The sequence below is a fragment of the Polyodon spathula genome, chromosome 4, assembly GCF_017654505.1.
Source record: "Polyodon spathula isolate WHYD16114869_AA chromosome 4, ASM1765450v1, whole genome shotgun sequence".
NCBI classification, from domain to species: Eukaryota; Metazoa; Chordata; class Actinopteri; order Acipenseriformes; family Polyodontidae; genus Polyodon; species Polyodon spathula.
In genome coordinates this window covers 62,448,923-62,461,874 of record NC_054537.1, presented here as the reverse complement: position 1 = coordinate 62,461,874, position 12,952 = coordinate 62,448,923, and the positions used below count along the sequence as shown (strand labels likewise).

General features: G+C 37.8%; 1 protein-coding gene across 3 annotated transcripts in view; it reads left to right on the top strand.

Moving 5' to 3' along the window:
- The first annotated feature begins 504 nt into the window (after nucleotides 1-504).
- LOC121314712 (programmed cell death 6-interacting protein-like) overlaps nucleotides 505-12,952 on the top strand; it is a 31,295-nt gene continuing 18,847 nt past the window's right edge. For 2 of the 3 annotated variants that reach the window (XM_041248278.1, XM_041248276.1), the window contains exons 1-5: nucleotides 505-787; nucleotides 9,324-9,378; nucleotides 9,499-9,568; nucleotides 11,213-11,340; nucleotides 12,118-12,271. In XM_041248278.1, the coding sequence (XP_041104212.1) occupies nucleotides 582-787; nucleotides 9,324-9,378; nucleotides 9,499-9,568; nucleotides 11,213-11,340; nucleotides 12,118-12,271 (613 nt within the window). In that variant the 5' untranslated portion in view covers nucleotides 505-581. The remainder of the gene's footprint in view (nucleotides 788-9,323; nucleotides 9,379-9,498; nucleotides 9,569-11,212; nucleotides 11,341-12,117; nucleotides 12,272-12,952) is intronic. The other variant, XM_041248279.1, reaches the window with a different exon arrangement.

Below are 12,952 nucleotides of genomic sequence, written 5' to 3'. Positions count from 1 at the left end.
GGCAAACTTCTGGTGACTTCAACCCTTGCCATAGCCTGACAGTGTAATGCGCTATCCAGTGTTTATAGATCAGTGGCTGAGCCCTGGGCCCCCTTCCCCAGTCTATAACACAGTCCAATTAAGTATTTTTAATGAGCATGGCAAGGAAATGAGAAACAAGTCATTTGTCCAAATGTCCCGTTCCTCCAAAATATGAAGTGCATGACCTTTCAAGCCTAAGTAACAAGGTATTTTTTTTTTGTTTGTTTTTTAATAGTAATAAACTCCAGAGATGTTAACCTTCTTGTAACTGCTGTGTGCAATCCATTTTCTAGCGTCAGAACAGTTCACAGATGTATGCTTATTAATTTTGTTTAGCATCTCTCTGTTAGTGTCTCGTGATGCTTGAGTGGCATTGTGTCACTCATGTCATGTTATGTCCTCCACTCCCACCCGAGCTCTCGCACGCCCATTATTAAGCCAGTCACGGTTACGCACAGACGTCACCTGACGTTTGCAGCCGTACCCAGGAAGTACTGAGGTTTGTTGTTGATCAGTAGATTGTTCTCCCTATCGGATCATTTTGTTGTTAGCGGGGCGGAATGGCGACTTTTATTTCAGTTCCACTAAAGAAGTCCTCCGAGGTGGACTTGGTGAAACCTCTGACCAAATTCATCTGCGCTACCTACACAGCGGCGGAGGACCAGGGGGAGTACGTCCGAGCGGCGGAAGAACTGAACAAGCTGCGGAAAAGTGCGGTGGGGAGGCCGCTTGACAAGCACGAAAGCTCTTTGGAGGTTCTGTTGAGGTGAGTCCTGTCTTCCGTGAAGTTCGTGTCTCAGCGATTAGGAGTAGGGCGAAACACAGAAGTTACGCTGAGAAGGTAGGTAGTACATTGTTGATTTTATTAACATCGCTTTCTAGGCCTGCTCATTAGCTTGGTTTAACGACTGGAAATGAGCATGACTGTTTCGTGGATTCACAAACAGGTTGACTGGTTAATGTCATAGCAATTGACATACTGCTATGGATACCAGTTTAGTATCTCCAGGACCACAACTAGTGCTGCTGTTGATTCGAGAGTTAGCAAAACGTAATGATTTTGTGACAATCAGATGAAAGAAACAGCAAGGATTGTTTTTTTATTTTTATTTATTTATTTATTTTTTATTTTTATATTGAATTTGCGAATGTGCGCGGTTACAAAAATGTTATTTGCGCGTATATATCTATATATATATATATATCTATATATAATATATATATATATATATATATATATTGCATTTTCTCTTGTGGATAAATGTTACCTAGTGATGAAAAGGGAATGTAAAAAGTTCACTTAATGTGGAACTTTCTCCTGACTACTTGGATATAACGATAAAAAACAGTAAACCCTGTTATTTTGTTTGTCGAGGAAGTATAATAAAAAATGTATCCCAAACTAGGAGGAACAACGTATTGGATGTGTCATTGTGACTTATTACGGTATTTGAATGAGTGTCCGCCCCACCTATGTGGAATTTGATAAGCAGGCAGGTGAAAACCGCATTGTTCTCTTCTGCATATAAGTGCAGTGACAGGTGGGTTGGCACTTCTGTGTCGCTAGATTTTAAAAAAACATTTGTTTAAACCTTATTTCAACTATTAGTATCACGTCCAGAGGCTGCTGTGTTGTCCAGTGGTTCAATAAAGGGACTGTAACCAGGTCCCCGGTTCAAATCCAGGCTTAGTTCCTGACTCATTGTGTAACCCTGCGCAAGTCCCTTAACCTCCCTGTACTCAGTATTTCGGGTGAGACGTTGTTGTAAGTGACTCTGCAGCTGATGCATAGTTCACACACCCTAGTCTCTGTAAGTCACCTTGGATAAAGTCTGTTAAATAAACAATCATTTTGGCCCGAACGGTAGTCGGCTATGTTTTGATTTGTTTTGACCTTTTCGACGACACGGTCTGAACAGGTCCTGAGACTGCAGTGTGCACTGTCTAATATGTGAGACGTGTGTTAATTTGTATTTGGCCACTTCATTTAAATTCTGTATAGGCAAATCTATCTAGTAATATATTATTTATTACAGTAACAGAAGTGTCTTTAAACAAAGTGTACTGCGTTTCAATACATCTCCTGTAACAGACATATTATGATCGGAGATTAAAAGCTCTGTTATAAGACCTTACTAGTTAGACTAGGCCGTCATCTAAAATAGTACAATAGTACAGTATCTCTAATTTACCTGGTTGTAATGTGAAGCGAGCAACTACATTGGCTTTTAAATCGTTCAAGTCTTTACTTTCTAATTAAAAATTCAATGAAGAACGATAAAACGAGATTTTAATTAGTGATTTATACAGTAGTGATTGTAATAGTGCCTACTGCATTGGTTTTTATGCAGTTTATTTGTTCTGCACGCAGCAAAACACGTTTTACTACTAAATGGCTAACATGCATCAATCGAATTCTGAAAGGGGAAGAAAAACAGTAATAATAATAATAATAATAATAATAATAATAATAATAATAATGCTCGTTCTATTAACTTATTAAAATGAAATGTTTAATACGTTAGAAAGCTACTTGTCAACAGTTAAGAAAATAAATTACCCCTTCAAATTTAGCATGAAATGGCTTATTTTCAAATAAAAAAAATAGAGCTTTTTATTCATGCTGATACTTTTCAGTTTCCATTGTATTTGAAAATAAGTAATTTTAGAGAGCTCATCTTTAAAAATTTTAAACTAAATAGCTAAGTGATGTCTTTTTTTTTAGGGTGGCTAATTGCTGAAGCAGGAGACACAGCCAAAAGCTTCTGCAACTACTGCAGCATCAATAAGAGCACAACCTAGTGACATTCAAAAACAATAAAACATGTGCCTTGAATAAAATAGCAAACTGCTTCCAAGTAGTATTATATACTATATATCTAGTGACAAATCACACCACCATTTGCACTGTGGATTGGTTGTCTGAGATTGTCAAAGACTTGGGGTGTATTAAGTAACTGAGTGGCTCAGAGCAAGACATTTTCAGCTCACCTGGATCACTGATGAAATCCGCTATGCAGCACTCTGAGCTGCTCAGGCCATGCTTTTTAAAAGTAGGAAGAAGTAGGTGGGTTTTTGTAAAAGTAGTTGGCAGCCCTGGTAGGCTGTCCTTCATTACAAATGCTAGTTGCAGATATGCATGGTCGAAAGGTCACCTATCTACAGGGCTTTTGTGTCCCCTAACAAGTGATATTTATTGGCAACACGCCATAATACAGGAACAAATGATCACTGTAATTTATCTGGTAATTACCCTTCTCCTTTCTTGTTTACAGCTCACGGTGTATGTAAGCTGCCCTCATGCAATAAACTTTAGTTTCGCCACATACTGTCTGCACATTCATTCCCATTCACGTCAGCACACTCCATAACCTAACAGTTTTTTTTAGTTTATTATTATTTAACTTCTTCAATTAATTACTCCTCTGCTATAACTTATCTGTCCTTTAGGTTGCTGTTTAAATGCTTGCTGTTTACCCTGGTCCACTTCTGACATGGAAAATAATTCAAATGTATTTATGCGTGCCCACACAAAGTGAGGCCCCCTCAATTTTTTGTTCTTGTTTTAGAGCAAGAGTAGATACACAATACATGCAAACGAAAACAAATTCCAGTGTTACAAAGAGCGCATCCACCTTGACTTGTTTATAAAACGATTGTCGCCATCTTTCACACCATAGTAAAATTCAGTAATATTTAATGTTCCTAAATACTGTGAATGTATTCATTAACAAAGCCTGTTTGCAAATTAGTAACATCGTATAAAATGTTCTGTACAGTATGAAATACTGTATTTTTACAGTACATTTAACTAAACAGACATGATTTTTTTTTTTAAATTATGGTAGATATTCAATATTGATGTAAAATACTTAAACAATGATGTACCTTTAATAAACTGGCATTAATCTACAGTTTTATTAAGTAATTAATAAGGTAAATTTACTGTAAAATATGGTATTTCTTTTACAGTATACACGTAAATGTGACTGTACAATCAGAAAATTATACTCGAGCAGTGGCGACTCCAGGATTCTGGAAAAGGGGAGGCAAAGGGGTGGCAGAGTGTGTGTTTTTTTTTTTTTTAAACCTAACCCTTGCCCAGCACACACCATATCATGATAGGAACAGGTGGAAGTTATTCGGAACCCCCCAGTCTGTATGTTACGGAGCACACCGCACCCCTGTGTTTATTTATATTTGTGTTATTGTTATTGTTTAATGTATTTGTGCTGTTGTTATTTTAGTTAAATGTAGTTTGCAGGGACAATGTTTGCTTCTCGTCTCTGCCAAAAGACCTCCGTGAGAATGCGTGGTCGACATCTAATAATTTATTGACAGGTTGGGTGCTGACCACGAGAATTGTGGTCGAGGGATAAACGAGGTAACCAGTTAGTCCTTCGACCCCTCTATAAACCAGCAGCTTTTGCTGACTGGGGTTGGCTGTGGTGGAGTAGAGGAGACTGGAGACGGAGAGACAGTAAAAGAAATAACTAAAAACAATTGTCTTTACACCAGCGCAATTCTTGTTGAAATATTGTTTGTTTATTTGGCCACCATGGTGTTCTGTTTGTGTTTTTAGTTTATTTAATTTGTTTAATAAAAAGAGTGCATTTGAGACTCACCCCGCAGTACTGAGCCTGTGTATGCTTCCTGGTCTTACGTCACCCAGCTATCCGTTACGCGTGTTATCTAAATGTACTGCAGTTTGAAGTAGAACTTTATCCATCCATGCCTTTCCTTTAAATGCAATCAAGGGGCATGCCACATTTTCAGATCTGTTTCATACACCTTTACAAATCTGTTTCTACAGTGCCTGAAAAAAAGAAGGGGAAGACTTAAACTACAGTATTATTTACTTGTTCATCACATTGACTGACATTAGCTATTCCATATGAAACTTAATGCACTGTTAAGTCCTGTTTCATCTCCAGTAACGCAGTATTATCAATACTTGCTACAGACCTGTCCGACATTAGACAAGTAGTTTTCAAACTCTGCGGGCACGTTCCAGCAATGCAGTTTTCCAAGACAACACAACACATTAGTCTACTTTTTTTTAAAAAAAATTTCAGGTAGCATTCATAAATCTTTTTTTTTTTTTTTTAACACATTTTATTTATTTCCAATAAACCATAAACCATCACACAGTAACATGCTGTCATATGTTTCCTAAAGCAAAATGTTTGGTCTCTGCATTGGAAAAGAAACCAGACACATTCATAAATATGTACCTGGTACTGGCTTAATGAAAGCATACCATTTTGAATGGAATACTGTTGTGTACTGTTGTACACAAATATGAACAGAACCTACGAGTACTAAATTATACTCAATCCACATTGCGCACCAAACTCATCCTGTTTCATCAGCGTTTTTATTATCAGCCCCTTTTCCATGCATACACTCATAAGCATGAATACAAACATCACATATACCATTTGAGTTTATTACAACTCTGTGTGTGTGTTCTACACAATGTTCTTCATCAGCTCGGCGGAACATTCTTTTCATTGAGGTTTGACACCGACTCTAGAAATAATGACGTTACTTGGGTCCTGTGTTTAACTCTTCATCTCAGTTAACTTGTTAAAATGTACAACACCATGGATTAGCTTACTTTGTATTTTTATTAATAAACGGCAATCAGAAATTGTATCATTGTAAGCTCAAACATAACATTAACTGTGTTTTCTGAACGTACTCAAAATACAGCAAGAATTGCCCAAAATACAGTAAAATTATTCGCTTGTTTTATGTGCAAGGATATGTAGCCATAAGCCGATACATGTAAGTTGTATTGTATTGATTTCAACTTTGTTCTGGTTTCATTTTGATCCTACATTTTGCACTGGCAAAGCAGGACTTGATGATATTTTTTAACAGCTGATATTTTTAAATCGCAATTCAGAATTTGCATAAACTGGAAAGCTTTTTTAAAACAGTTTTCTTGTAACCAACCTTTGCTGCATAACGTTTATTAAAAGTGCAGGTCTATGAAAACTGTCTAGTTTTTATTTCTTCTGAACTCAGTGCCTTGTAGAAGCGGTATTCATGTGGTTCAAGTGTATTTAGCTTTAAATTTGTTCAGTTCCAAGAAGTGTTACATGTTAAATTTATTCAGCCCACAAGCATGATTATTGTGATAATTTATAGCTGATAATCGATATATGAAAAATAAACATCATGGCAATAATTGTTTTTATTACAGTGTTCAGAATAAAACAGTATTCTTACTTCAATAATAAGAGCGAAACATTTAAATTGAATTCGTATTTCTGGGTACAGGACTTCCTTTTAAAAAAGGAAGTGGACTTGAAAGGTCACACCACACAGGTAGGCATCTACAGTGTTAAAGAAACAAAAGATAGAAGATAACGAGCAGAGAACACATTATCTCCTTTATCTACAGTTTGCAGGGAATAACAAAGATGTTCTATGGCACACTGTGTCAAAGTGGTTGGTAGTGCTCCGGTGTATAGGTGCGGTGCTCTGAGTGCTGGTGCTCGTGCGCGTTCAAGTCCGGGCTTCTTGCTGCAGCTCCAGCTTCGTATCAGCCGTCTGGTAAAACAAACACAATACTCCTCAATGAACCCACACTTCATTCAAGATTCCGTCCTTGTCTCCTCCCATTAACCACAACAAAGGAGCCGATTACGGCGTCACGTCCCCCTAAAGTACCCTAAGCCCCGCCCCCTCCGATAGCTAGTTCAATCACGTCTCCTCCAATTCATGACTGAAACTTCGCTCATCGTACTAGGGCGATGACTCCAGGTACCGTAACGCCGCCCTCTTCCTGAATGGCCGGCTCCCGACTGTCTCCAGGATGAACTGCCCAACCATTCAGTAGGAAGCCCGCAGCTCCTGTTGTACAGTGCCCTCACTGGTCGAGAGGGAGATTCTTATGTATTTTGTTTGAAATGTTTTTGTTTATTTTTTTCGGGGGGGGATTGCATTTATTTTCATCAGGCTGCATTGGGCCGGTGGGACCAGGGGAATATTAGTTATACTGCTATACACTGCATTGCTGAGTTCGAGTAAGGGATTTTTTCTGATTGTTCCACGGACAAGTGAAAGGCAGGGAGTTCACCTTGACAGGAATGCACCAAATGTGATTTTTGGAGTCTATTTCGATTACCGGTATTCCATATCAATAAATGTCAGGAACCGATTCTGATACAAACTTTTTTTTTTCATTATTCATGATACAAATATTTACTGAACTAAAAATATATACATTCACTAGATGAGTGGATTTACTAAAGTTTTTATTAGCAGTCATGCTACACTAAAACCAGCATTTCCTTGTTTTCTGAGCTAAAATAATTTGCTCACAAAAGCCTGTCTGCTGCATCCATCTTGCTCCACTGTGTTTCCTAATTTCATCTTACCATATTCATGGAGGTCGTCGTCTTGGTCGCTTTATATATCTTGGGATCAGGTCTAGTATCTCCTTGGTCCAGCGATGGTCTGTTCTTCTTGCTTCATGTCTGTCCCACTGCCATTTCAGTTTTTTCGCTCTTATAATAACATTGCATACTTTTGTTTGCGCTCTTATCCATTCCTTCCTTTTCCTGTCTGTCCTTGTTATTCCCAGCATGCATCTTTCCATATCAACTTACTATAAACAATGTTTGTTGTATATTCCTTAACTATGGAACAACAGTGACAAACAGGTTTTCCACTTATTCTTGCAATCGTACCTGTGATCAAGTGTAAGTTACGTTTTTTAAAGGTGCAACAACCATATATATCGGAACAACGACAACAAAAGCAAAACTCCACAATCACATGATCACAGTAAAGTTTATTAGAATATTTCAAATTTGAGATAATGCACAGATAATACAATACAACTCGCATGCAGAAACTACTACTATGCAGTAGGCTACGATTGGTGGGGGGGGGGACCTAATATTTATGCTATTTTTGAAAGAAGAATAAAAACAGCACTAATTAAATCGTAGGCCATTCTTCCTGTTTTGAAAGGTAAAAACAGGTTTCTCTGTCTGACAGAAACGATAACACTATGGCAGAAATGTAGTTTCCCCTCCGTGGACTGGCGTCTATGCGTTGCTAGGGAGTACGTCCTCCTATGACACAGACTGCATCTATCTACTGACAACCATTGATCTAGAATGTTATGCTGACAACTACTTCCACAAAGCATAACCTTGTGCATGACTTGTCCTGCCTCGCCTGCAGGGGGTTGTGAGGATCTCTGTTTCTTGCTGTGTTGCAGCGTGGATGGGAAGTCCCATCCACATTAATAAACTCGTGCAGATTGCGGCTGAGGGGTAATACAATAATTACTCGCTAGTTAAACCCCTTGGCCACTACATATAAGCCTGCATTTCTCTCTGCTAGGAGAGAGAGAGAGAGAGAGAGAGAGAGAGAGAGAGAGAGAGAGAGAGAGAGAGAGAGAGAGAGAGAGAGAGAGAGAGAGAGAGAGAGAGAGAGAGAGAGAGAGAGAGAGAGAGAGAGAGAGAGAGAGAGAGAGAGAGAGAGAGAGAGAGAGAGAGAGAGAGAGAGAGAGAGAGAGAGAGAGTAAAAACAGCTGCTATGAGGGCTGGAAGCTCCAGCACCGTATTTGTTTAGTTACGGTTATTTTTTGTTTGAGGCTTTGTTTTGTTTATCTGTTTTATTTGCTGTGTGACCAGTGTTTTCTGTTTAAACCTTTTTATTTTGTTTTTGTGTTTAAATAAACACAGCGCTGCCATTCAGTTCCTGCCTGCTTGTTTATGTTCCTGCTTCTGGCCTGACGTCCCAACACTGGCTAACCAGTCACAGTACTACATTTGCAACATGCCAGTCGACATCTCCTGTCTTGTCCTTGTTACAAAATAGGATCTGGAAATACCAAAACCTGACACCCTACAAAATAATCTAACCTTGTAGACATTGTTAGTATTGTTTTTAGCTAAAAAACAAACAAGTAAGTTTTATTGTTTTTTGTAATGCTACTTCTGTATAAGTAGCTCTCTAAACTAAAAAATGTGATGGTGACATCATTAGCCCACATGCTTAACATATTTATATATTTTTTCTGTTCAAAGCAATAAACAGGTGAGATTTTTGAATACCAGGGAAGTGGTCTGCAATGGGTTTTGTTTTTGCAGTACAGAGAGAAATATGATGAAAAATGCAGTATGGACTTAACTGAATCTCTTCTGGCATTGTGTGTTTGTGTTTTTTTTTTTTTTTTTTTTTAACATCATTTAAAAATAAGTACATTATACGAATGGGGCCCTTTTTTCTAATCAGTTCTGATTTCAAAATGCAGATCTTTTTTTTTTTTACAGGTACTATGATCAGCTGTGTGCCATTGAACCCAAGTTTCCATTCTCTGAAAATCAGGTATGACAAATTTGGGTTATCTGTTGAATTGGAGAAAAAAACCTTGGGAGATGGGACAGAATGAATAGACCCTGCAATTGTCTGGGCAAGAGACATTATTAAGTATGTTTTGTTTTTCAGTTGTGTTTAACGTTTACCTGGAAGGATGCGTTTGATAAAGGATCACTTTTTGGAGGCTCAGTCAAGCTTGGTGAGGTTTATTTTTCTTATGTTCATTATTTAAGTGTAACTCGCCTCCTCTGGGGTTTTAATTTCCAAATCCATTGCATAAGCTTTAGAAGGCATTATCACCATTTGAACAAGCTTATTTGTGCTAGGCAGATACAAAACCCTTGACTTATTTTAGTTTTTAAAAAAAAAAAAAAAAAAAAAAAAAAAAAAAAAACATTGATTGTAAAGCAAATGTTGAAGCAGTAACCTTGAAAACTATATTTAATAAGAAGATAGTGTACAGACATACTATTATTCTGTTTCTATCAATAATAAAGAATGTGCTTTGCACATTTCAAGTATGATGTCCAGATAGGCGGACGGACAGCCAGCCAGCTTCCATTTACCATTGGATTATAATACATTCAGTAATAGTAATTTACATTCGCTAAAGATGGTCGTTCGCAAGTTCTTATCACATTTGGCCAAGCGGTTCTCTAGATACATTAAAAAATCATCTGTGTGACTGCCTCCATTGTTTATGAGAAATGTGCATCCCAGGGGGGGAGTTGAACTGTGTAATGGTACTTTAGTAACACCGCATTAAGCATAAGGCTGAGCCCATGTTCCGTGCCAGAGACCTGAGTAGCATAAAACTTGAATACTGCTAAGAGATACATACTAATAAGGTATAGATGTGTGCCTGCAGTGTGCATCACAAATGGCACACATTCTGGAGTTCAGATACCACTGGCAATCTGAATGCAAGGTCATTTTATTTATTTTTTTTAATAATCGTAGGATTAAATATCTTGTGCTGTTTTTAAATGTGCTAATTGTGTTCAATTGTATGAAGGCTGTATCGTGCAGTTGTTGGTTGTGACTGGAGTTATGTGTTCTGAGCTGAAGGAAGGGGCGCTAACGAAAGTCAAGGTCAACTACTACATGGTAGAGCATTCATTGAGAAGGCAGTATTGCTATTAAACTATTTTTCATTATTTTCTTTAAAAAAGCACTTCAAAACCTAGACCGGAACTTATAATGATCTGTGGGGTACCCTTGCACTGAGAAAAGCTTCAGGAAAATAGTGCTGAAACTGTTTAAAAAGGATCATATACACAATTAGAGAAAAAAAAAAACTTCATTAAGCAAATCATTTTTTACTTGTCAGAGTTACTTATAGTTTGTCAGTGTCTCGGTTTGATATTGTTGAAAGATGTGGAGCTCTAGCCTAGCTGATATGCTGTGTTTGGCTGATGTGGCAGTTGTAGGTATAAGACTGGTTGCTTTTGTCGGTGAAAAGTATTTTTTGGCTAGTTTTGATGGTGGGTAAAATACATTTGGACCTATTGTGTAATATTTGCTGCCCAGTAGATGAACTGAGCTTTCATTACGGTGAGTGAAAATAAGACTACATTTGAACAGATTGATGCTGTGACATTCCAGCGGTCATCTGTCTGATAGAAGCCCACTAGAGCTGGAAGCTGATTGGCTGATGGTACTCTGTTAATAATAATTTTACATAAAATACCAAAAACAATAAACTATGTATCTCAGTTATTTTTTGTGATTGATTACCATTCATTAGTACACTATGAACTGAATAGGTAGCAAAAGTAAAAGCACATGGTGTGTATGTGCCTGTGATATTATCCAGCTTAATCAATGAGTGCTTGCCTTGCAGCCCTGGCTAGTCTGGGATATGAGAAGAGCTGTGTTTTATTCAATATTGGTGCCCTGGCCAGCCAGATCGCCTATGAACAAAACTTAGATAACGATGAAGGACTGAAGACAGCTGCTAAATATTATCAGGTAAAATCAAGGGATTGTCCTTGTTGCCACACTGTTCACTTCCTGCTGCTTATTAAACACACACATTATTTATGTATTTATTTTATCTATAGTTTGTGTCATAGCAAACAGTATCTTGAAGTGTTACTTAAATGATCATACAAGATTTTGAGAAATGTATTTCTAGATTATGACCCATGCTTTATGCATACACATATCCAATCTGTCAGGTTTATGTTAAATTAGGTCTGTATCCTTTTAATATTTTCAGTGTGGATTTCCGTAGCAGTGGAATTCGAACACATTTGCATTTTTAACCGTCCAGGTTATTTTGCAGTTGTGTCTAAAAATATTTGAATCTTGATTCTTTTGACTGGCATGAACCAAAATGTTATTCCGATTTGGGTTCTAGCTTGTGGTTTCAGTTTGCTGTTTTAAATTGGACAGATTCACAACCTATTTCCAATGCCGGACCAGATGGTGGCAGCGGAGACATTTACAAAAACTTCTGCACATAGATGTTTGGAACAAAATTCAGATAATCAGTGTTCTATTAGTTACCTATTTTTAGCTTTATTATTTTAGCTTTTTTTTTTTTTTTTTTTTTTTTTTAACGACATGCAAATATTTCAAATACAGCACTGCTGCATTCTCGTAATTTTGCTTTAGGTTTTATTGTATCTAGAGAATTGGAATGTGTTTGAACTGCAAAACATGACGTTTTTAGGTGCAGGGAAGGCCTAGCTTGCTCAAAGTGTTTCTCTAATGCTCCTCTTTATTTTTATTTTTTTCTGACAGCTGGCCAGTGGGGCTTTCTCCAACATTAAAGACACAGTGTTGTCTGCTTTGAACCGAGAGCCCACCATGGACATCTCTCCAGACACGGTCGGGACCCTCAGTCAGATCATGCTGGCTCAGGCACAGGAGGTGTTTTTCCTGAAAGCCACATCAGGTATCCTGTCTTCCATTTTTGTTTTGGCTTGATCTAATGGTGGGATTAAGAACATAAGAAGAACATAAGAAAGTTTACAAACGAGAGGAGGCCATTCGGCCCATCTTGCTCGTTTGGTTGTTAGTAGCTTATTGATCCCAAAATCTCATCAAGCAGCTTCTTGAAGGATCCCAGGGTGTCAGCTTCAACAACATTACTGGGGAGTTGATTCCAGACCCTCACAATTCTCTGTGTAAAAAAGTGTCTCCTATTTTCTGTTCTGAATGCCCCTTTTTCTAAACTCCATTTGTGACCCCTGGTCCTTGTTTCTTTTTTCAGGCTGAAAAAGTCCCTTGGGTCGACACTGTCAATACCTTTTAGAATTTTGAATGCTTGAATTAGGTCGCCACGTAGTCTTCTTTGTTCAAGACTGAACAGATTCAATTCTTTTAGCCTGTCTGCATATGACATGCCTTTTAAGCCCGGAATTATTCTGGTCGCTCTTCTTTGCACTCTTTCTAGAGCAGCAATATCTTTTTTATAGCGAGGTGACCAGAACTGAACACAATATTCAAGATGAGGTCTTACTAGTGCATTGTACAGTTTTAACATTACTTCCCTTGATTTAAATTCAACACTTTTCACAATGTATCCGAGCATCTTGTTAGCCTTTTTTATAGCTTCCCCACATTGTCTAGATGA